Genomic DNA, 23105 nt, shown 5'->3' with positions numbered 1-23105 from the left:
TCACAATAAGGGCATGTGCTGGGGAGCAGGAGATGCTACGTGCAGAACAGGCAGTTACTATGCATGGTCGTGAGCTTCCATGCTTAAGGCTGTACTCCAAAGGGAAGTGGAGTTTTTTTTAGGGAAACCAGGGTGAGGGTCTGTGATATCCTGTCAGGTGTTTGCACAATAGGGACAGGAAGACCAGAAAGCAGACTAGGTCCCACCCTCACTCCTTTTATACCCTTAACAGACAGGCTAGAGGAAGCCCTACCAGGACTTTGAAAGATCAGAGACAGGAGTCTCCCAAATAAAGGGATTGGAGGTCTGTTCCCATTCCCTTGGAGGGGACATTAAGGCCATAAAGCTTAGGGCCTGCATCAGAGAGTGGTATTCCCACTCAAACCTCACCAGGAAGAGCATCAGAGGTGCTCTAGCAAGTAGGGACTTGAATACAAGATAGACAGCCTTAAATACATTGTAGAGAGTCATGTGCGTACAGCTGGACATACAGTGTGCAAAGTAACAGACAGACTCAGATCCCAAAGCCAACTATGACTAGACTATTCTGACTGTGAACATTAAGTTCTATTTGAGCAGTAGTGAGATGTATTGCATTAGATCACCATACAGCCACTACTTCAGGCCTCTGCCTCCACCTTCTCAGCCTCCGCCGGTACCTCCACCTTCTCAGCCTCCGCCGGTACCTCCACCTTCTCAGTAGAGTCTCCAGCAGGAGCAAAGGGTCCCACGATCCACGTGAGGGGAGCGTTCTGCACCACATATTCCAGCAGCTCATCCAGGGACTCCTGGGCTTTGGTCACCTTCTCCTGGGTCTGGGTCAGGATACCCTCAGGCAGCTCCTGGAAGGACTGGACATTGGAGAAGGAAGTCTGGAGCTCTCCCATGTTCTCATAGGCTTGCTGAACCTTCTCCTGGAGAGTGGCAGGGAGACCCTGGATGTTGGGCAGGAGGCTATGGCAGGCAGTCTGCACCTGCAGGATGAGGTTATGGGAAGTGGCTAGAGCCTGGGACGCCATCTCCTGGAGAGAGAGAGGAGGGAGTGATTAGGTGCGTGTGAAGCTCACTGCTGTCATGACATGCGGTAGACACAAGGTGCAGTGCAACACTGCAAGAGAACAAGGATACCTCTGGCTGCGGTGAGCCATTGTCCTCACTGCCTCCTGGCTGGCCCTTGTGCCACTCCAGCCACATCTTCTGCAGTTTCTCCTGCCCATCATGAGAATTCTGATCCATGGCCTGCTTGGCATGTTCCATCTAGGAGAGGGAACATACGATTCCACAGTGACAAGTCACACTTACATAGCTAATAGTAGTGAGGGGAGGAACTGCTTGTGCACAGGACTCAATTCACTGTTCACTACTACAGTGGGGCTGCTCAGGCTAGGCAGGCACTGTTGGTATATAGGCCTGTTAGCCTGGGATAGAATTTTGGGTTTGACTTGGATAGTCTATTCTATACTAATGTGCCAACAAAGGACAAAGACAGTGTGTTGCTTTTGCCTGGCCAGATGGGTTTGTTAGTATAATGGGAACAAGTAAGAACAGTTAAAGTGTTACACTCCCACCATACCCTGTAATATTAGCATGCTCTGAAAGGCTACCTGGCTCCTATTTTAAGCCAAGGTCAAGCAACCAGTTAGGTGGGGGCAAAGGAGAAAACGTGGTGGAGGCATATAAAAAACCCTAAAAGCCAAAGAAAAGCCTGGCCTTGGGTAAGGAGTGAGGTTGTGCTCTGGCCATGGGATACAAAAGAAGTCTGGGGTCTTCGTCCCACCTATGACCCTCCAAAATGGAATATGACCATAACGTGCAAGAGGTGTGACTAGGTGTCCACTACAGGTCTATGTAGGCCTGCTAAGAAGGAGGGAATGGGGACAAAAAGAGGCTCTGCAGCATCAAAGCTGGGAAGGGAACATGGAGTAAGGCTCTGGTAGGAGAGCTGGGAACGGGACACTGGGGAACAGACTGCCAGTGTGTAGCGCTATAAAAAAAGCTTGCTTGGAACTAATCCCAATAAACATCGCATTGCCCGCACTTTGGACTTCTGCTTTCAGTCTACGTGACAAGAACCAGGGGCAGGGGTGAAGGAAAAGCCTTCTCACAGACACACAGCAAGCTATGTAGCTAGCAAGACAGAGGGCTTTACCCAAAGCAGACCTGGGGGGGGGAGGGGTTTAAGTGTTCCTACCAGGTCAATGGTCAGCTGGAGCTGGGAGAGGGCCTCCAGGGTGCGCTGCCTGGCTTGTCTCATCTTGCCCAGGGCGTGCTGGTAGGCTCGCTGGCGCAGCGTGCTCGAAAGGGAACCCAGACGCACGTAGTAACTCTGCTGCTCTGCAGGAGTCTCTCCCGGCCCCTCCAGGGATACTGCAAGTTTAGCTGGGAAGGACCAGGATCTAGTCAGCAGGGAGCAGACATGCACAGGCTGCTTTCAGCCCTGGTGCCAGCCAGCCAGTCCTGTATTACTTTAGTTGGGGCTGTACTAGAGCGGAGAGCTGGAGAAAGGGAGCCAACACAATATTAGCTCTGCCTTCAGACTTTATTGGAGTTCAAACACCTGCCATAGGGGAAGTTAACTGAAGGGAACTAGAACTTCTACAATTGATGGAGTCAGTCCACAGTCTAGAAGTGTTCCCAATTCAGGTTTACACTGAGCTCTTGCATAGCACTATCTACAGCAATCTCCTATCCAGGGCCAGCTCCAGGCATCAGCGCAGGAAGCAGGTTCCATTGGTCGCCCCAAGCAAGGGGCGGCACGTCCAGGTCTTCGGCAGCAGGTCCCTCAGTCCCTCTCAGAGGGAAGGACCCGCTGCCGAATTGCCGCCGAAGAATGCAGCAGCGCGGCAGAGCTGCCGCCAATCATGGTTCACCCCCCTCCCCCCTTTGCCGCTTGGGGTGGCAAAAAAGCTGGAGCCGGCCCTGCTCCTATCTAGCATCTCATCTGGACACAGTGACCTGGCCTGCATTGCCTCTCAACTGAACAGCTGTACTGTCTATATGAGCAAGAGGCAAGCCTCACCAAGCTACAAAACGCAACCATGCATAATTTCAGCAACAGCCTACCATGAGCAGAAGTCCCTACAATGCCATCAAGCAGGAGATCTCACAAGCACCACATGAACTGATCTGGGATATCTGCAGGGATGCCTAAGACTCCAGAATGGGGGGGGGGGGGGGGTGTGTGTGTCACAGTTGACCACTCTGCTCTTTGGCTTGATGGAACCACCTACAGCAAGATTAAAGCTAGTTTGTGCAGGAGCTCACTCAAGGCTGGCCCTAGGCAGAATCTGAAAGCCACCATTTGGGTTTTGAGCAGATGATGCACCTCCAGCCTTACTTTTAACAGAGAGAGCCATGCTTAGCATTAGTATTACAAATCTACATCAGGGGACCACAAAAGCAACCCCATGTGACAAATGCAAGTTATGTTATTTAATGCCCTGAACTCCTGTATCACAGCAATGGGTACAGTATGAGCACCACCATTGATCTGTGGGATGGGGAGATGAAGCTTCTTGTTATCCAAATTACCCTTAGGACCACACCAAAAACCTATGTAGGGGTATCCGAGCCAGGGGTCACATTTCTTTAGGTTTATGAAGAGTGTAGGAGCGTTCTAACCAAGTTCCTCATCCGTCATTGGGAGGTAGTGATCCACGAACGACTCAGATGTTTCAAGTACCAAGTCAACACCGCTCATGATCGTCTGCCCCATGCTGGAGCCCACCACTGTGCTCATGCTGCTGGTCACTGCGGATTTGGTCATCTCCATGCTCTCCTGGACAGCCCCTTTAGCCACACCCACCATGCTGGTCACTGCATCCTTCACTCCAGTGTCCGTGCTGCAGACAGCATCCTTGGCACTGGTCAGTGTTGATGATACTAGCTCTTCGGCATCAGAGGCCACCTGAAGGCAGAGGAAAGGTCAGTTTAGGTCTGCTCAAAAAGCTATAGACGCTTACCCTTGGGCACCACATTGGGGAGGAGAAATCCCCCACAACTCAAGCACTGACCAGCCTGAAACTCCACTTCTCAGCTCATTTCTGCCTCTGCCTGACAGCCTTCTGTTGGCTGATGCAATGCTCCTAGTGGAGACTGCATGGAGTGCCCCCTGGGAACAGCTTGCTTCTGCAATCCAGCAGCTGTGGTCCGTCAGAGCCTTCCTCAGCTAGGGTAGTACCAGGTCTCAAACCCCTGCACACCACAGCCCTTCCCCTCCACAGGGAGCCCGGAAACAAAGGTTAGAGTTACCTTGTCATCTGGCTGTTGGAGGACAGGCAGCTTCTCCTCCAGTTTGTCCAGGCTCTCGCAGGCATAGTCACTGGCTGTTGAGACTAACAGTTCTAGGATTAGTTACCAAAAGCCTTTCCATTTCAGTAGGATGTGTACATCCAGGGGAGTTCCCAAGTTCATTGTACCCTCTATACATGTGAGGTCACCTCCTTTTCCTCTTTGAGAGGGCAGAGAGGTGAACTAGTCCGAGGTTAGAGTAAATTTGTGTCGGAGCCAGACGACCTCAGGAAGTGGTCCTTGCTCCTATTTGTGAGCAGATCACTAGGCCACGCTGCCCATGTGAAGAGTGATTTACCTCCACTGGGAGAGACCCTCAGGTGGGAGAGACACTTTGGGAAAAGGAGCCTCTCCTCCAGACAGTTCATTCCAGCATCTCACTGTTCTAGCTGCCAAGCCAGCACTGCTCCAGAACATGGGGCTGTTTGCACCCCTGTGGAGTTATGCTGCTGGCCAGGGGTGGATTGTTGGAGAAAGCCTTTTTGGCTGGCAATGCTCAGCCTTACCACACAGGAAGCTTTGTGGGAGTTACATTGTGTTGCTCACCAGCAGGCTGGGGTGGAATAAAACAGAAGGCAGCCGGTACACTACCTAGAGATGGAGTTGGGATTGTGAGAATGGGGTCAGCTGACTGAGGCAGATATAGGGAGTGGTGTAGGAGGCTCCAGCTAAGCACTGCTTGACACTAAGCTTTGCTGGATACTTCTCTGGTGGCTGGAATAGTGTTTATAGTGCGGGTGCTGAGAGCCATTGAACTGTAAACCCTGCATATGATGGAAACCCCTTCAAGCCAGGGGATGTGGCAGCACCTTCCCCCCCCCCCCGCCCTTATGGGGCCTGGTGGAGTTGTTTCTGCACCATTAATTAAGGGAGATGCAGACATGTATGTTTCTTATACATTGTGACCAGCACTGAGTGGGAAGGCTACATGGTATGTTTATGTTGGGAGCTCTTCAGGGCATGGACACCTTGAGCTGGGACAGCAGGACCCTGGATTTCAAGTGAAGCCATTAACATGAACAGAGTTATATCTCAGTGTGGACATGCTGAACATAAGGGGCATAGGAGACCATTCCACTGCTGCCTCTGGGCTGTGCCTGAAGGAGGCGGCAATAGCAGTATCATAAGGCTGTGTATGAAGCCGATTACAAGCCCAAGACATGTAACTGCTGGGGGTAGCACAGTCTGACACCGCCAGGCCAAAGCAATCAGGAAGGCTTCATTCACAGTTCTTTGTATTTGGCGTATAAAGCGGCAGACCCCATGTGACTGAATAGTGCCGACTTCCCTCACTGACCACGGTTCAGAGGCGTGTTTGGTACTCATGTGCTGTGTTGACGGGTGCTGCAGAATACCCAAGATGGATTTAGTGGGGATGCCTGGTGAAGCAGGGAGCCCTTCTCCCAGGATGAAGAAGTGTTATGCACCTACACAGGAGAGGAAGGCCCCATTTCTCACTCTGGGGAGGACAGTTCATTCTTGGGACTCACTTGGCAATTCACTCCCCAACCCCTGCATATGGGAGCATCCCCCCCCCCCCCCCCACCTTCACTCACCCTGAGGCGCCTGCTGGTCCAGGATGGGCTGGGCCCCGCTGACTGTGGCAGAGGTGATGGTCCTCACTCCAGTCTCTGCCACGTCACAGATGGATCTGATGACGGGGTGGGTCTCTTTGATGGACGTGTAAGTGGTGGAGACCATGTCGTAAGCAGCACTGACCATGGGCAGGCTGGCCACTCTGCTCACCAAGTTCTAACAGGTGGACGAAAGGAGAGTCATGACCACCATTGCTTGCTAGTTAGCGTGCAGGACTATGGGTACTCAGCTACCTTTCCTGTCCAACACCCCCTTCAGATTTGAAGGTCTGTAGCCTCCTGGGCAAAGGAGGCCAGACACAGTAACACCAGAGCATTAAGTCTCTCAGCCACTGCTTGGAGAGCCCTTTAATGGTGTAGTGACTTCCTAGGATGGGGCAGGCCTCAGTGCAACCAGGCTCACCAGTCATGTTGAGGGGCAGCACTGTGTTCCCATCACAGACAGAGTGATGGTTAGCTACTACTGTGGGTCACATTAGCTATCTGGATTTACCAGCCAAGTTGGAACCTGGACTTCTCAGGAGGGCTGATGGTGCTTCTTGTTCTGCTACATAGGTCTAGGCATAGGCTGGTTTGCCACCACCATATGCCTGGGGCTAGAGCCACTACAGCAGTCACTCTAGGATTACAACTGGCTAAAAGAGCAGATAGAACCATGCTCTCACTGGCCAGATTTCCAGCACACTCACCTGTTGCTCCTGCTCCCCACTCTTTGAGGGAGCATCCTTAACGTCATTCTCTTTAGAAGACATGGTGAAGCCAAATGCTGCGGTGGAGAGAACGTCACAGAGGTTAGCCTACCAACAAGAGAGAGGCAAGCAGTGCCCAGACTAACAGCTTAAATGCAGACAGTGCTTCTGATCATTCCTAGATTGCCCAAGGCAGAGTCCTCCTGGAAGAGCTATTGGAGAGATCTTACCAGTTACCTTTTCAGCCACTCTAGTTTACTCCAAGAGACAAGAGCCAGCCAACCAATGCAGCAGCTCAGTTGTGCCACTTTCCTGCTATAGCAGGGTGGCCAAACCCAGAGGTAGTGGCACAGGCAGGTCTATGAAGGCTGTGTAGGTTAGAGTGACAACAGCAGTGTCACTCACTGCAGTTGCTGGATCAGATTCCTGCAGCACACAATCAGCAAGAAACCCACAATTCCTTCCCCCAGCTCCCTCAGCAGGTGCTAATAAACTGTCCAGCATCATTAAAAAAAGGTTGAAATGAGATTATACAGCCAACCAAGCTCACCTACCAACCATCAGGCAGCTAGGAGAGCAAGTGATAGGATTTCATTCTTACACTGCATACAGAAATATGGTCAAAATGGGGACCAAAAGCAGTTTGCCTTGTTTATAGCATTTCCCCTCATGTGGGGTTCACAGAGAGGGACAGGTTTAGAGTTGGAAGACAAGCTTGAAGGGAGGAGTTCCTCCAAGTACATGAGATACCAGCTAAGCAGCTTGAAAACAAGCCTAATGGAAGGTAAACATCCACCTGCAGACAGACGGCAACCCTGTGACCATCACCACAGGACCATTTCTAAGTGGTTAAGGACTCCCATCCTCACAGTGTGAACTCCCCTAGCTAGAGGCACCAGAGTTATTGACTGGAAATTAGAGATTAAGACCACTTGATACAGAGATTTAAAGCCCCATCAGAATTTCACCTAAAGAAGCAAATTTGTCTTTTCTATGATCATATTCCACTTGTTTCTCATTAGCCCTGCCTTACTAAGATCATTGATCAACACTGGTTAATTGATTCAGCTTCCCAAGGCAGGTAATTCCCCATCTGCAGATGATTAATCAAGATCTCATAAAGCCATAAACCTTAAGAATTTTTGGTTGTTGGTGGTTTTTTTGTTTGGGGGGGGAGGGGGGGAAGAGAGAGAGTTTCACCCAGGAAGGGTGACTAGGCAGTATTAGGACTAGCCTGACATTCTGGATTGAAAAGTCTCATGACTTCCACTTCCTTCCTCTTCACTAATCCAGGTTTCACAGATCACAAGACAAACTCAAGAGCCTTCTTCTCTAAGCATCTCCCTTCTAGGCCTGTACTAAAAAGTCTGAAGTTGGTTTCTTAGTAGTGCAGATGCCATACACTGAAATAGGTTAAATTAAAACCACACATTTCACAGCTCAAAAAAAAAAAAAAAAAATCTTCACCAAACACTTCAGAACAGGCCAAATGACCCCTCTGCCCAACAGACAGGTAAACAAAGCTATTTCAATAAAAACCACAGCCTACCTCAGCAAGGTTCTCCAGTCAGTTCTCAGATCCTGCAATGGTACAGAATAGAAGTGCTGCTCAGCCTTATATACCAGTGCTGATGTCATCAGAGGGCAGGCCTAGACAGACAGCACCAGAAAGAAATCAGAACTCTCCACCCTGACCAATGAGTTGCTTTGTAGGAAATGCCTTTTCCCCTTCAGTCATCTTAACAAAAACAACAGGCATTAATGGAGCCCTGATATTATAGATTCATAGGTTCCAAGGCAGAAGGGACTGTTGTGATCATCTAGTCTGATCTCCTGTGCAGCACAGGCCAGAGACCTGCCCCACAATAATTCCCAGCGCAGAGCTTTTAGAAACACATCCCACCTTGATTTAAAAATGGTCTGTGATGGAGAATCCACCGTGACCCTTTGGTTAATTGTTCCAATGCTTAATTACCGTCACTATTAAAAATGTATGCCTTATTTCCAATCTGAATTTGTCTAGCTTCAACTTCCAGCCATTGGATGGTGTTATACCTTTGACTGCTAGATTTGAAGAGCCTATTCTGAAATATTTGTTCCCTATGTAGGTACGTCCAAACTGGATCAAGTCATCCCTTGGCCTTCTCTTTGTTAAGATAAATAAATTGACCTCTTTGCGTTTATCACTATAAGGCAGGTTTTCTAATAATTCTCTGGCTCTTCTCAGACCCCTCCTCAATTTATTAACATCCTTCTTGAATTGTGGACACCAGAACTGGACATAGCATTCCAGCAGTGCCAAATAGAGAAAAAATAACCTCTCTACTCCTACTCGAGATTCCCCTGTTTATGCATCCCAGGATCACATGAGCTCTTTTTGCCATAACATCCCACTGGGAGCTCATGTTCAGTTGATTATCCCCCAAATCTTTTTCAGAGTCACTGTTTCACCCAGGATGGCCTACATTCTTTGTTCCTAGGCATATACATTTAGCCATGTTAAAATGCATATTGTTTGCTAGTACCAAGTGACCTGTCCTCTTGATTAGTTACCACTTCCCCAATTTTTTTGGCATGTGCAAATTTTATCAGTGATGATTTTATTTTATTTTTCTTCCAGGTCATTGATAAAAGTGTTAAAATAATATAGGGCCAAGAACGGATCCCCATGGGACCCCACTAGAAATACATCAACTCCATGGTGATTCCCTGTTTACAATTACATTTTGAGACCTATCAGTTAGCCAGTTTTTAATCATATGCCATCAGCTGGCTCATTTGAACAGGGATATTAAAATAAATCAGAGATTTCTCTGGAGTGCGGGCAGCAGGGCTCTCAGGGGAATAGCGAGAGCCATAATTTTAGATGTTTTATCAGCGTGATTGGCTGAGAAGTACAACCACTGAGTGAGACAATGCCTCTCAGGGAATGCTTAGGGCTCATGATTCCTGCCCAGAAGAGCTGACCACTTCATCACAGCAGGACTTGGCTCCTAGAGGGCAGCATAGCTAAAAGATGGCACTTGGACAAAGTAATCAGCCCATTTCAGGTCTCCCAAGCTCCCATAGGAGGCCCCAGAATATGCTTCCTAGAGGCTGTAGCCCCATTCCACACTAGGGTGCTGACCCTGTTGTTCAGTGCAATTGGGCATTTTCTGTGGTTGTTTGCTTCACTGTCTATTTTGGGAAAGGCTGGGATGTTTTCTTTGGTCCAGGACCAGCCAAGTTGCCTCCTTACTTAATTTCTGGCTATCCTCATGGATTCCATTTATAATTGTAGCCTATATTTTCACTAGCCCCAGCTTGTCTAGGAATACTCTTAAATGTGTTCCACAGGTCTCTCTGCTACTCCTAGGCAGGTTGGCTACATTCTGGTACTGCAGCTGTTGTGACAATTTTCCCTTTGGTTAAAATTGAGAGTTACACAAGTGCCTTGTGTCACATGGGCCAGGAAGCAGCCGTGCAGACTTCCTGAGGAGAAACATCTGCATAGCACATAAAAGGGTCTTATTTTCTCGTACATGTGGTGTCTTTTCCATTCTCTCACAGGTGAGTGCTGGGAACAGGAGAGACATTTTCACAAAATGTTATGTGTTTCACTAGTTAATTGCATGGGATTTTGCAAGCCACAACTTGGGGTTAATTGAATTTTTTTTCAGTCAGAACTGAATTTCAATGAAACCCTGGCAATTGAACCAGGGCCGCTTAAGTACAAGCTGCTACATCTTGCGCTAAAGAAGGCCATAGCATATATTCACAAGTGGTTTATACTAACTGGCTTGTTTGAAGGCCTGATTGAATTGTTGTTTTTTGAAGCCCAGGAAGTTCTAGAAACCCTGCAGCCTTAATAGCATTCTTGTAATCTGAAAAAGAATGCTTCATGTGGAACCACACTGACCACCTTTGAGCACAGCAAAGACACCTAATATTTGAGCTAGGGAAATACTGTATGTAGCTTTGGTCAGAGTGACAATTGTGTGTGTGGGGCGGGGGGGGGGGGGGAGAGAAGAAGGAAGAAGAGTTCCCTTAAATTCCTTTGGGTCATTTCTCAAGTGTCTTTTATACCTGTGTTAACATACTGGGCTAAGTTCTGCTTCTTTGAAATCCCTGCAGGCACGTTGAATGCAGTAGATGGCAGGAGAAACCAAAGGGAGGACCTAGTTATCTGAGCATTGTCTTCAAGCTGGTCTGGTTCCCAGGTAGGTGATGACTGTTAAGGGTGAGACTACAGTCACCTTTCAGGGGAGCATTTTACACCAGTACTTGTAGCAATGAGGATGCTTTAGCATCATCCTGCCTGAGACCAAGTTCCCCCAACCCTGCCTGACTAGAAACGCTTATCAGTGCTAAACTAGCTTCTCTGATGAAGGCTTTAAGCATCTCCTTTGTTAGAGCATAAAGCCAATGAGAGAGTCTGAGTGGCAGGACTCAGGGAAGGCAACATGGGGCTGGTCAGGCTAAGAAATGGGGAAGGGAAGGCAGAGTGGCAAGCCCCAGAAATCTGAGTGATCCAGGGCAGAGCATCATTCCCATAGCCAGGGTCTGAACAATACTCCAGACCTGCATTGTCTTCAGAGGGGTGGAACAGCATCCCTGGGAGACCTTTTCCTGGCATTGTTAGCACTCAGAGCCTGTCCTAGGGAGTTGGGAAGGCCCAGGACAGCAAGTCAGCAAAGGAACCGAAGTCAGGCTGCCCTACTCAGAGAGAGCTGATCTCCAGAACCTGCCTCAGTCAGAGGGTACATTTGAGGTGGGATAGCAAGACAGGGAGCCACGTGGAGAGCTCTGCAGATGAACACAAAGACGAGAGACCTTTGTTGAAAGCAGCTCGTGTTTATTGTGGAAGAGGCTAGTTGTGTTAACATACAGAAGTGTCTAGTCACCAGCAGAGAGACCTTTTATATCCACCAGCCCATATGCAGTTCCATTAACAAGGCTCATTACAGTTACCTTAGAGAAACCTAGCACAGGAATGAGAGGTGGGAGGAACACCCATAATAACTGAACTAGCAGCACTGGTTAAACGCTGTTTGGAGGAAGGCAAGGTGGAGCCCTCATGCTGGACAAATGATCCCTTAGAACCTCTAGGTGGACTGGAGTCAGCCCCTGTAGCCAGCATGTGCTCAACACCCCAGGATTCCCATGTAGTGGGGTTCCCATCTCTGAACCACCCTTCTCCAGCCTGGAAGTTGGACCTACTGAGCTGGTTCTCCCATCCTGCAAACCCATCAACAGCTGTTAGAAGCCAAGTCACTATGAGACACATGCCTTCTGAGGGCTTCCAGCTAAGGCCCATTTAATAGGTGGGTGTTCTAGACAGTTGGGTACTCATGAGAAGTTATCCTATCAGTCACTAACTAGTGGGGAGGTGAGAAAGCCAAGGTATTAGAATAGCAGACCCAGTGCAGCTAGGATCATCAAGGTGATGAGATTTGCCTCCATTCCATGAGAGTTGCTGCAATAACTGAAGAGTGCGACATGCTGTTCACCACAAACATCTGCAGCATAGGGGCGGAGGAGGCATGGATATGAAACCTTCAGGCTGTGACCTTCTCCTCTGCTGGTTCCCCCACCAGCTCTGCAGAGTATCCAGCAGGAACAAAGGGTCCCACGATCCACGTGAGGGGAGTGTTCTGCACCACATATTCCAGCAGCTCATCCAGGGATTCCTGGGCTTTGGTCACCTTCTCCCGGGTCTGGGTCAGGATACCCTCAGACAGCTCCTGGAAGGACTGGACATTGGAGAAGGAAGTCTGGAGCTCTCCCATGTTCTCATAGGCTTGCTGAACCTTCTCCTGGAGAGAGGCAGGGAGACCCTGGATGTTGGGCAGGAGGCTATGGCAGGCAGTCTGCACCTGCAGGATGAGGTTATGGGAAGTGGCTAGAGCCTGGGACGCCATCTCCTGGAGAGAGAGAGGAGGGAGTGATTAGGTGCGTGTGAAGCTCACTCCTGTCAGGATGTGCTATACAGCATTGTCACACTGCATCTTAGCAAGAGGACAAGGATACTGTGACACTCTGCACCCCACATTCACCATAGTAATATGATTATGTGGCATTTTGTACAAAGTATGCCTTGTAAGGTATCATTCTCAAAGTCTCAATCTGTTGACCATTAATATATCAGATTGTATATGCTATGTATGTGATACTGGAAGAGGTTGTGAAGTTGAAGACACCCACAAGCAGCCTTTGAGGTACAACAATGAAGAAGCTATATAGGGCTGATGGCCCATCAGCCAAAACAATGGCCCATGGAAGAGCTTAGCCTTCCTGTGAATGTTTCAGCCAGCCTATGAGTAATGGCTGCTATTACTCAGCAGGGTATGCAAGGGCATGTGACCAGACCACATGAAACCGAACTCCATTTTGGTACCTGTATTTTTCCACAAACTGGGCTGGGAACCCTTTGTTCCAAGCTATGTGGAGAGACATCTCTTGGCCTTGCTCCCCACACAAGAGGACTTCTGGAAATCCCTGAGAGGCAGACGGGGGGAAATGCTGGTCCCAGGCTAAAGGGATTTCTAGCCTACATATGGAAACTTGGTGGACTGCTCATATAAACCAGGGTGAGAAATTGCTAATTCAAACCATATCTAGTATATTAGGCTTAGTTTGTGTTTGTTTATTTGCTAAGTAATCTGCTTGCTAGACTTTAAGCAATTATAAGTGATATCTTTCTGTAGTTACACTGTTAAGATAAAACAAGTTTATCTTAAAGTGAAGTGTTTGGGAATCCTATCTCTGTAAACAGAGGCTGTTGCATATCTTCCCCACATCAAGGGGGGAAGCAAACAGATCCCTGTGCAGCATAAGACGGTATAATTCTAGGTTTTTGCTCTAGTAAGGGAGCAAATTGCCTGGGGGGGCCTCCTGTTTGTCCATGAGTGGCTTAGGTAAAGCACTCAGGTAACTCAGTTGGGTGTGTGGAGCCACCTGCTGTTGTGGTGGGTGATTCACAGCCAGCCTCTCCAAGGACTGTTATCAGCAGAGCAACATGAGAAAGGCCAACCCAGCTGAGTTGTTAGGGGGATCAGTGGTTCCAACGGCTCCTAGACCACACCCCAGGAGTACAACCCATCAGATACCTCTGGCTGTGGTGAGCTGTCATCCTCATTGCCTCCCAGCTGGCCCTTGTGCCACTCTAGCCACATCTGCTGCAGCTTCTCCTGCCCATCATGAACCTTCTGACTCACGGCCTGCTTGGCATGTTCCATCTAGAGGACGCAAGGGTTCAATCACTGTGCAGGACAGCAGAGAACAAGAGCTTCTCCCAGTATTGCTCCCAGTGTCTTGTGTACAGGGGAGCAGCAGAAGCAGACAGTGCCACACCTGTGATACCACTAGGCTAGAGACCCTCCACCTGGAAGGGAGCTGTTGACTTCTGCAGCCACCGAAGACCAGTGTCACCTGCATCTATGGGAGTGGGTGTACCGTACCATGCACCCAGCACTACATGGCACTCAGCTGGGCTTTGAACTATAGTTGTGTGCAGACACTACATGACCCCCACCTGCTCACACAATGATTCAGGGACATGCAGAGCTTGGCAAGCCCCAGTCTGAGCTTCAGTGATTAGAGCAGCTACAGGGGAAAGCACAATAAGACAAAAGGCCCTACCAGGTCGATGGTTTGCTGGAGCTGGGAGAGGGCCTCCAGGGTGTGCTGCCTGGCTTGTCTCATCTTGCCCAGGGCGTGCTGGTAGGCTCGCTGGCGGAGTTTGGTAGAAAGGGAGCCCAGACGCACAAAGTAACTCTTCTGCTCTCCAGACCCCTCCATAGGGGTTGCCAGCTCAGCTGGAATATAGCAAGGGAGAAATGGCCAGTTGTGATGAGACCTGAACTACAGAGTCAGACCCCAGTGTGTGGAATCCTGTTCCAGGCTATGGAGGCCTAGCTACAGGCACTGATGTGTCAAACACAAGGTGAGGATCACTACAATGAGGGATTAGGCAGGGACATGGACACTAGTACATGGACATTCATTCCCAGCCCTGCCTCCCGGATGAGACTGGAGATTCCCCTCCACCCACCAATACCATATTTTATTTAAAGAAAGGATCTATGGTAAACAGTTTCCAGCTGCCAACATTTGCTGCAGGATGTCCACTAGCTGCCACCTAATGGGCAGAAAATAAGTCAGATTCTCAAGTTGCAAGAGACAGCAGGCCCATGTGATCAAGGTGGGTTGCATGGCCCTTGTTACCCCACAGAGCATGAGGGAGCAGAGGAGTAGGATACAGAGGTTAAAGCCCCATTCTGCTATTGGGCCATGGAGAGCCAGCACCAGTATTCTTACCGAGCTCCTCCTCTGTCATGGGGAGGTAGTGGTCCATCAATTGCTCAGATTTCCCTAGCGCTGTGTTCATGCTGCTGGTCACTGCGGATTTGGTCATCTCCATGCTCTCCTGGACAGCCCCTTTGGCCACACCCACCATGCTGGTCACTGCATCTTTTGCCTCACCAGCCATGCTACAGACTGCATCCCTGGCCCCTGCCACTGCAGCACGCATGCAGTCTTGGGCATCTGAAGCTACCTAGAGGCAGGTGTCAAAGGAGAGGTCGTGGCACTCTTACACTAGAGCTATGAGATGGGTTTGGGGTGGGGGGGGGGGGGGAAGAAGAGGGAAGCATAGCAAGAGAAGCCTGGAAGTGCGGCGGGATCTCTCCCTCCAAGTGGTTAATGCTCATCTGTGGAAGCTTTCTAGTATACTAACCAGCATTCACCCCCCCCCCCCCCATCGAGCTGGCTGTGGCCTCCTTGTGGAGGTGTTACAGCTGTGGGAAGTGCCAGACAGAACCTGGATTTCAAGAAAGTGTTCGTTGCTGCTTAGCAGCATCAATGGAGTAGACATGGCAGTAATTGTGGTCTGCCCAAAAACCATAACGTGTGTTTTTTGTAACCAAGATGAAGGGTTCTTACCTTCTGCACAGTCTGTTGCAGCACCGGCAGCTTCCCCTCCAGGGTGTCTAGTCCCTTACAGGCATATTCATTTGCTGCTGCAACTAGAGGAGGATCAGAGTTGTTTCCCCTCAACTCCTTCCTATGTGCTCAATCACAGCAAGCATTTGGGCAGGGGGACCCCCTGCCCCAATGTCCCTTTGTTGTAAATAGCCTCCCCATGTGTCGTGTGGGGCTCAGGAAGAGGTTATGCAACTTGGCCAACAAAGTCACATGAGAACCAGGATTAGAACTCAGGTCCTGGCTGCCAGTTCTGGGTTCAGAGCACTAGCCCCAAGATCCCTCAGGAGAACAAGACAGCCCCCTGAAGCAACCAGAACCTCTTGGAGATTAATGTTCTGTTGCACTCTAGCTCATCAGGAATTCCAATAGGCTCCTGCAAGCATCCCTCCAGCATTTTGTAGACTGGTTAGTGCCCCATTGGCTTTATGGCCATGGAGAGATCAGGGTTGGATGCCTGACACTGCTCGCTCTCAGCCGACTTCTCAGTCCTAGGACAGGGGGGAAACCATGCCCTGCCCCACAGCAATCCCTGCAGAGCAGTGCTAGTCCCCATGGAGTGTTACCTGCCTAGTGTCTTGTCCCAGGACCTGTGTCCAGCTGCAAGGACACCAGGAAAGGGGCACTGTCTGCAAACACTCATTTGCCAGGACATTAGAGTGAACTGAGGCAGAATCTGTCAGGTACCCACCCCAGGCTGTTCATACAGGAGTGTTCCTGTCTCCCCTCCCTTACTCACTCTGTGACTCCAGCTGGTCCAGGATGGGCTGTGCCCCAGTGATGGCAGCAGAGGTGATGGCCCTCACCCCAGTCTCTGCCACGTCACAGACAGCTTTCATGGCTGGGTGGGTCTCTTTGGTGGCCGCGTAGCTGTCAGAGGCCATCTCACAGGCAGATCTGACCAAGGGCAGGTCAGCCACCCTGCCCACTACAGTCTGAGGGAGGGAACGGAGTCAGTTGGGGAACATCTACTGTCTGGACCGAATGACTCCTCAGTCAGTTACCCTCTTGGGATTGTTAACTCTATACCCAGCAAGCCACAGAGCTGGGTGCTGAAGGGTTCAGTGCTCCCCCCCCATCCCAGGCCATTTCTACTCCCCCACACCATAACCCCAGCTGGCTCAACAAGAATAGCTAGCAACATCCCCAGAATGATCCTTGCTTTCTTCTGCACACGTACTGCATGGCAGAGCTCCGCTCCCAGCAGCATAGGGGGCTATATTTATCTATTATATTCTGGCTGGGATGCCACAGCTAAGCGCTAACCCCATCACTGCTGCTGCCAGGATTAATACAGCTAGTTCTGGGCTTCCTTTCACAAGAACTAGTTGATGGAAAGAGTCCTGCTTGAGGAGGGCCCCTGCAGGAATCCCATTGTGCTCCAGGGTGATCATCTGCAATCAGTGCAGCAGTGACTAGTGCCGGGCTGCTCTAGAACAGTTCTAGGTAGCACTTGCCAGAGCCAGTTTGGAAGAAAAGCAAACAACAAGAACTTCTCTGCAAACCAGAGAGCGCCACACAGTTAAAATCAGAAACGCCAAGATGTTTTGAAACAAAGTTTGGGAAATTGACCTTTTCGGTTACAGCAACTGCAAGAGTGACAAGAACATCGATTTCACTTAGCTGCTCTGTGGAGTGGGAGCCTCCAAGACCTCAGAGACCCTGCTCCAGACAGGCTGCCCAGGACTCTGCGGGGCTCCCCCTCAGAGACTGGCAGGTTTCCATGGAAAGCCTGCCTGCATTCCATCAAAAATTTTGTTGACGCCGCAATAGATTTGCCAAAACATTTCACTCCAGCAAAATCAGCATTTTCTGCCACAATGAAGTTCGATCAGAAGGCCAGCGGGACACCGGCTCCCCAGCATGGACCTACCTGTTGCTCCTGTCCCTGGGGCTCAGGGCAGGCAGCCTGGATTTCACTCACGTTACCAGACATGCGGAAGGGAGTTGTCACTGCAAGAACCAGGAGGAACCGTTAAGGGATCAGCAGGCCTCAGGCTTCCAGCTGCACCAGATTGCAGCCTCACACTCATTTCTAACAGCTGCTGCAGTCCCTTGGCCAGTCAGTGCCTACCACCGTAGGGCACCCATATGCTTCCCCAGGGAGGGAAGCCACGCTGCAGGACCAGGTAATGCAGGAGTGCCGTGGCCCTTTGCAGCTCTCTTTTCTGGCTTGTCCTAGCTACACTGATGACTGGGACCAAGGAAACCTGTCCCAGGCCCTGGAGACCTCAGTGAGTAGGACACAGGGCCAGGCAGAGGCAGGGGAAATTCCTCCTGCCAGCAGGAGTCAGAGCCATGACAAGGAGCTGCAGCCAGGCTGCAGGGTCAGGGCAGTAACTGCACTAAGGGAGGAGTCCGCTTCTCCCTCTCCCCCATGCACTCCACACGCCAGGAGCCGAGCCCCGGCAGAGCGGTAGGAAGGGGCTGGCAGTGCCCCTGCAGCAACACAGGCTAGACTGAGAGGAGGGGAGAACAGAGCAGCCCTGGGTGTTTCTAGTGTCTGGCCCCTCTCCCTTCCCACGAGCAGACCGACCGCCTCTGGGCGCCACCTCCTTGGACAGGGGGATGGGGTGGGAGAGGAGATGTCTACCACACCCCAACCATGGACACGCCCCAGGCCAGGCTGGATTCTCTTTGCCAAGCGCAGTGCCCCCGATGGATGGAGAGTTAGCATCAGGGTGTGCAAGGAGACAAGCTCCAGCAGCCCCCAGAACAGCAGCACTGTGTGGCCGTGGCCAGCCAGGGCCAAGCTGCACAGGAGGCCTAGCTGGGCAGACGGGCTCCCAAGAGAAGACATTTCCCCTGGAGGGAGCAGAGCTCTTCCTTCCTGAGACAGGATCTTGGCTGTTCCTTGTCATGAGTTCAGTGGGAGCTTAGAACAGCAGCTATGGTCAGGAGTGATTTTGTTCTCTTTAACAGACAGTCTCTGTGCCCCGTCCCCCTTCCCTTTCTGCTAATAGTAATCCAGGTCAGAGCTAGACACACATGCAAGTGCTGCCTATTGAAGTGGAGAGTGGGCCAGTCATCTAACATCACGACACCCCACACTAACAGTGCTCAAGAACTGAAAGGGGTTCAAACTCTCCAGCTCTCGCAATTGAAAGCCCAACACAGCAAGGCAAGCACAGCTTTAAGGTCCATTCCAATGACAGACAAGTTCAAACAAAACAATCCCCCCAGAACTCAACACTTCAGACCCTGGAGCCCCAAAACCACAGTGTAGCTCCAGCGCTCAGCCCATCTCTCACCAAGCCTGCACTCTGAAGCTCCCTCCACAATACACAAACCAGCCCTGCACAGCTTTTATAGCCCAGTGATGATGTCAGCAGAGGGCAGGGGCCACTTGACAGACAGCTCAGCAAAGCAATCAGGAAGGTGCACTCTCTACCCTGACCACTGAGGTCTGGAAGGGGGTGGAGCCTGGAAAATAGCAGTGTTACGATTGACATAGGGGGTTGTTTGTCTAGATGGAGTCCCAGCTGTTCCAGATGGGAGCCTTGACCACTGCGATGATATATGAGACCGGGGAAACTGTTTCCACGGCTCTGAGTTCTCCTCGGTTCATGTAGAGGGTGGTGGGATGCCTGGCTGAGGGGACATTTCCTAGGGTAGGCCACATCCAGCACCTGACTGCCCATGGGCCCGCCCTGCCAGTGTGCAGCTCTGCTGACCTCAGGAAAGGAGCGCGGGCTTCAGGGCAACTCCACCACATGGGCTCCGGGTCACAGCAGCACAGAGCTAGTGTAGGATCGGGACCGCAGGGTTTTCCCCTGGGACGGTATGTGTATATCACTAGGGACCTCCTCACACATTGCATGTGGACACTTCTCCTCAGGCAACCCTCCAGCTCCCGGTGCCTGCCGAGCAGCGTAATAACCTGTGCATTCAGCCGAGACAGGACTCAGGCTGCTCCTGGAGCGGGCAGAGGGGCTAAAATCTTTAGCATCCCCCTGGCATAGACAAGGTGATATGCCTGCATCAGGCCCACCAAGCTGCCAATGAATATAGCCCTCACTTTGGAAGTGCCCATCAGCCAGGGAATTCCACACCGGCTCATTGGCATGTTTCAATCCAGGCGTTCAGGTCAGTGGGCAGCAGGGTGGTTGCTGCAGCTGTTTGCTTCCCCGTCCACTCTGGCAGAGGCTGGGTGCGTTCTCTGTCCCAGGGCTGGCTCATGCTGTGTGGTATTTCTCCCGGCACACCACCTCTTTGTGTAGCGTTCAGCAGACTGGGGCTCCAGTCCCGGGGGAGGCCTTTGGTCCTTACCCCAGTACCATTCATGCACAATAAATCAGACTAACAACTACATCAGGTATCATTACCTGAGTTTTGCTTTCTCCTGGGAGCCCTGTTAAATGTTTGACAATCTCTCTGCCATGGTTTGGTGGCTGGCTCATGTATGAGTTGATACCGTCATGAGCACTGTCCCAGCAACAGGCATTTCCTCAGCAGACTCTCCTAGGTGGCTTTTACCTTTGCTGTTGATAGCATTTCCCATCTCCACTAACTGCACTCAGTCTAATATAAGTGTCAGTTCAATACATGGAACCCACAGGCTCAGGGGGTATCAGGGGAGCATTTGGGGAGATGCTGGGGGTGACAGCCACAGGGCAGGACTAAGTGTGGAGACAAGCTCAGGGAAAAGTTTGGGTGGGGGGGGCGGCTCAGTCATAGCCACTATGCTCGGCTCTGCCCTCTCCCCGTTATCATTCCTGGCCTAGTTACTCCAGTGCCAGGGCCCTTCCCAGCCGGAGTGACAGCAGATCACACCATGGGTAACTTCTTCCCATAACCTCCCCATCGCCCTTCACACATGGAGTAAAATCAAAGCAGGGAGTGCAAATGCCTGGAGCAGCTGGGGAGGGTGACAGAGGCCTGGGGCTGAGGCTGGTGCTCACGTCACTCCTTTAAAGCAAGCCTAGATTTTCATACCCATGTTTCTGTCCCACAGAGGGATGTGAGCGGGCCTCCATCCAGAGACACGATCCTCCGCTTCAGTGGCTGCAAGTGCCAGAGTGGGGCAGTATTAGGCCCTGATCCTACAGTGAGCCCTGCACAAACCAGCCCCTGCATTTACTCAGACCCCCATTAGCTTCACCAGGCAGTTGGGAGGAGTAGTTGAGTTCCAGAGGGCTCTGCACAGGTGCAAGGATCCCCAGCACACAGAGACCACTGCATACTCAGGGCATAGAAACCACCTTTCCATCCATAGCCCCCCACCGCATGTACACACAGGCAGCAGAACAAGCCCAAACATGTTCAGAGCACAGTGCAAGTCTTCCTATGGGGTATCTGCAGCTACAATTGCTAGTTATCCAGGGGGTACCACCCAGGAGAGAGAGCCAGCTGGGGGCAGGAAGCATCTCTTTCCTTTTCCCATTCAGACCATTGGGGTGTAGCTGGTGTGATCTCTATGCTCATACCTTGGATCTTCTAACAGGCCATTGGATTGAACACTTGAGCCCGTTGGTGTATCATGCTGGGGCCTGTTGAAATAACTCACTGCTCCTTGTGCCATAAACACTGCATCCGTTGGGTTGGTCAGTTACTGCATTTGCTTTGTATAACTTAAGACTGGTCCAGCAACAGTTTCTATGGGGTATCTTAGGTCTGACCCTGGCTTGGGGATGTGTTAGAACCACTCCTCTATGTAAGGATTAGCTGTAGGGGCTGTGCTGGGGAAATGCAGGCTACAATGTTCTTCATGGTGTAAAGAAAATCCAGCTGCTGTTTCTATCCATGTTTGAAGCGAATATCTGCTGATGTGAAATCCACTCATTGACCTCACACATTTTATTAGACTTGCACTAAATAGCAAAGGGCTTGAACACAGAAGACAGATTAGCTGAACAGAACGGTTAAAGTCTGTAGTTAGTTACTCTTCCATATCCTTGAAAGGAGCAGGTTAGGACTTTTACTCACCCAAGCAGGGCTCCACCTGGCTTGTGCTTTTACTCACTTTTCCCCCTGAGTGTGTTGGAGGGGCCTCTGTTAGTCCAGAGCACAGCACTCCTGGTGGGTGCAGGATGAGGCCTAGCAGCTCATGTTCCTGCACGCCATCCACCTGAGTGTCTCCCTGCACAGCAGAGAGGGCAGGACACATTGGAGCCGCACTGCTGCAAGGCGGCTGTGGTGGAGAGGATTGTGGTGAGTGAGACGCGGTGCCCAGCAGCTGGAGGGAGGCCAGAGACATGGGAGGGGCAGGGGTCTCCCCGGGCCAATGGATGGGGGATGGCTGGTGCTGGAGGGGCAGCTGAGGGCAGGGATTGCTGGGGCTGAAGCTTGGGGAGAAGAGACAGGAGAAATTCGGAGCTTGGTCACTAGTGGGCAGGAATCGGAGGAGCGGGAGGCAGGTGGGGGGATCCTGCTGGCTGTGTGGGGTGCTGCCTGTGTAATCTCCTCACTGGCAAGTGTCAGTGAGGCCCGAATCTCACACGCTCCTTTGTCTCCTTTAGGTCTCACAGGAGCTCACTGAGGCGCTGCCTGATAACTCTCCACCCAGCGGCGTCCTCGCTAACTCCCTGATTGCTGTGGGCAACCTCAGGTACCGAGACCCTCCCGCCCGGTTCCCCTAACCCCGGTGCTGCTCAGGCCCAGGGCTGGGAGTCACTGCCCCTCCCACTCCCAGCTCACCTCCCAAGGGTGACACCTGTGGCCGAGGTGGGGGGAAGGTTCCCTCTCTCCTGGCTGGGCTGTTCTTTTCACTCCAGTAACATTGCAATGGCTTTGGGGAGAGGCTCACTCCCAGGATCAGATACAGGAGGGGCAGCAGGGTCCAGGGAACAGGCACTATTCCTGCCCTGCCACTGTGTGTCTGGGAAACCTTGGCCTTATCATTGGTGCCTCAGTTTCCATTTTCGCCAGCCTCTGCCTAGTTCCCTGCAGCTTCGCGGCCGTGTTGGTGCCAGTCCCACCCCCGCACTGCACAGTCTAATACCGGCTCCTCTCTCTTCCCAGCACCATGACACCTGCCCTTGAGCCAGAGCTAGAGACCCATCTCCTTCGAGCTGCCCTGCATGCCGTCTTCACCCTGGGCACGCAGAAGGACACCACCCAAGTCCAGGTAGATCATGCTAAAGTCATGGATTGAAGAGCCAGCTGTCATCCTGCCATGAATCCTGGCTAATTGCCAGCAGTGGGATGTGAATGTGAGAGGCCAAGATATGTTTTGGGGGGTCTCACCAGTGCTTCCCAGGGACCCCTCTTCCCATCCCGTGGCAGGTGTAGCCCCACTTTCCCTAACTCTGACCCACGGCTCTCCCTTGCTTTGCAGGATCTGCATAGGGTCTTGCCACACCTTGTGGATGCCATGCTGGGGAACCTGCTGGCAGAGTCCCCAGACACCGACAGGCTCCACTGCATCTTGGAGGTGAGCCTGATGAGAGGGGTGGGGGCAATTTTTCCTTCACTCTTAGATCCATTTTCCAGTCTGTCCTCCTATCTGGGTCCCCAGTGGCCCGTCCTCGGTCAGGGCAGTCAGTGCAATGCAGTGTCAGGCCCTTCCTCCTTGAAGGTCAGGGGAAGGAGCTGGGACTTCAAGCCAGAGCTCTGACTGGTTGTGTCGAGC

The 23105-nt window shown here is 51.4% G+C and overlaps 2 protein-coding genes across 2 annotated transcripts; both read right to left on the bottom strand.

Moving 5' to 3' along the window:
• Positions 1 to 620: 620 nt before the first annotated feature.
• On the bottom strand, positions 621 to 6637 carry LOC135879899 (perilipin-3-like). Its single transcript, XM_065405930.1, has 7 exons — positions 6575 to 6637; positions 5847 to 6042; positions 4252 to 4334; positions 3622 to 3907; positions 2192 to 2379; positions 1129 to 1257; positions 621 to 1022 (listed from the first exon to the last, which is right to left on the bottom strand). The coding sequence occupies exons 1-7, from the start codon at positions 6635 to 6637 to the stop codon at positions 621 to 623; spliced, it is 1347 nt and encodes a 448-aa protein (XP_065262002.1).
• Positions 6638 to 12111: 5474 nt separating this feature from the next.
• On the bottom strand, positions 12112 to 20036 carry LOC135879898 (perilipin-3-like). The gene is made up of 8 exons (XM_065405928.1): positions 20012 to 20036; positions 17409 to 17488; positions 16275 to 16470; positions 15497 to 15579; positions 14873 to 15110; positions 14195 to 14370; positions 13663 to 13791; positions 12112 to 12477 (listed from the first exon to the last, which is right to left on the bottom strand). Exons 1-8 carry the CDS (start codon positions 20034 to 20036, stop codon positions 12112 to 12114), a joined length of 1293 nt encoding a protein of 430 aa, XP_065262000.1.
• Between the last annotated feature and the right edge of the window lie 3069 nt (positions 20037 to 23105).

The sequence above is a fragment of the Emys orbicularis genome, chromosome 6, assembly GCF_028017835.1.
Source record: "Emys orbicularis isolate rEmyOrb1 chromosome 6, rEmyOrb1.hap1, whole genome shotgun sequence".
Lineage (NCBI taxonomy): Eukaryota > Metazoa > Chordata > Testudines > Emydidae > Emys > Emys orbicularis.
This window is presented reverse-complemented; position numbering and strand designations above follow the sequence as displayed.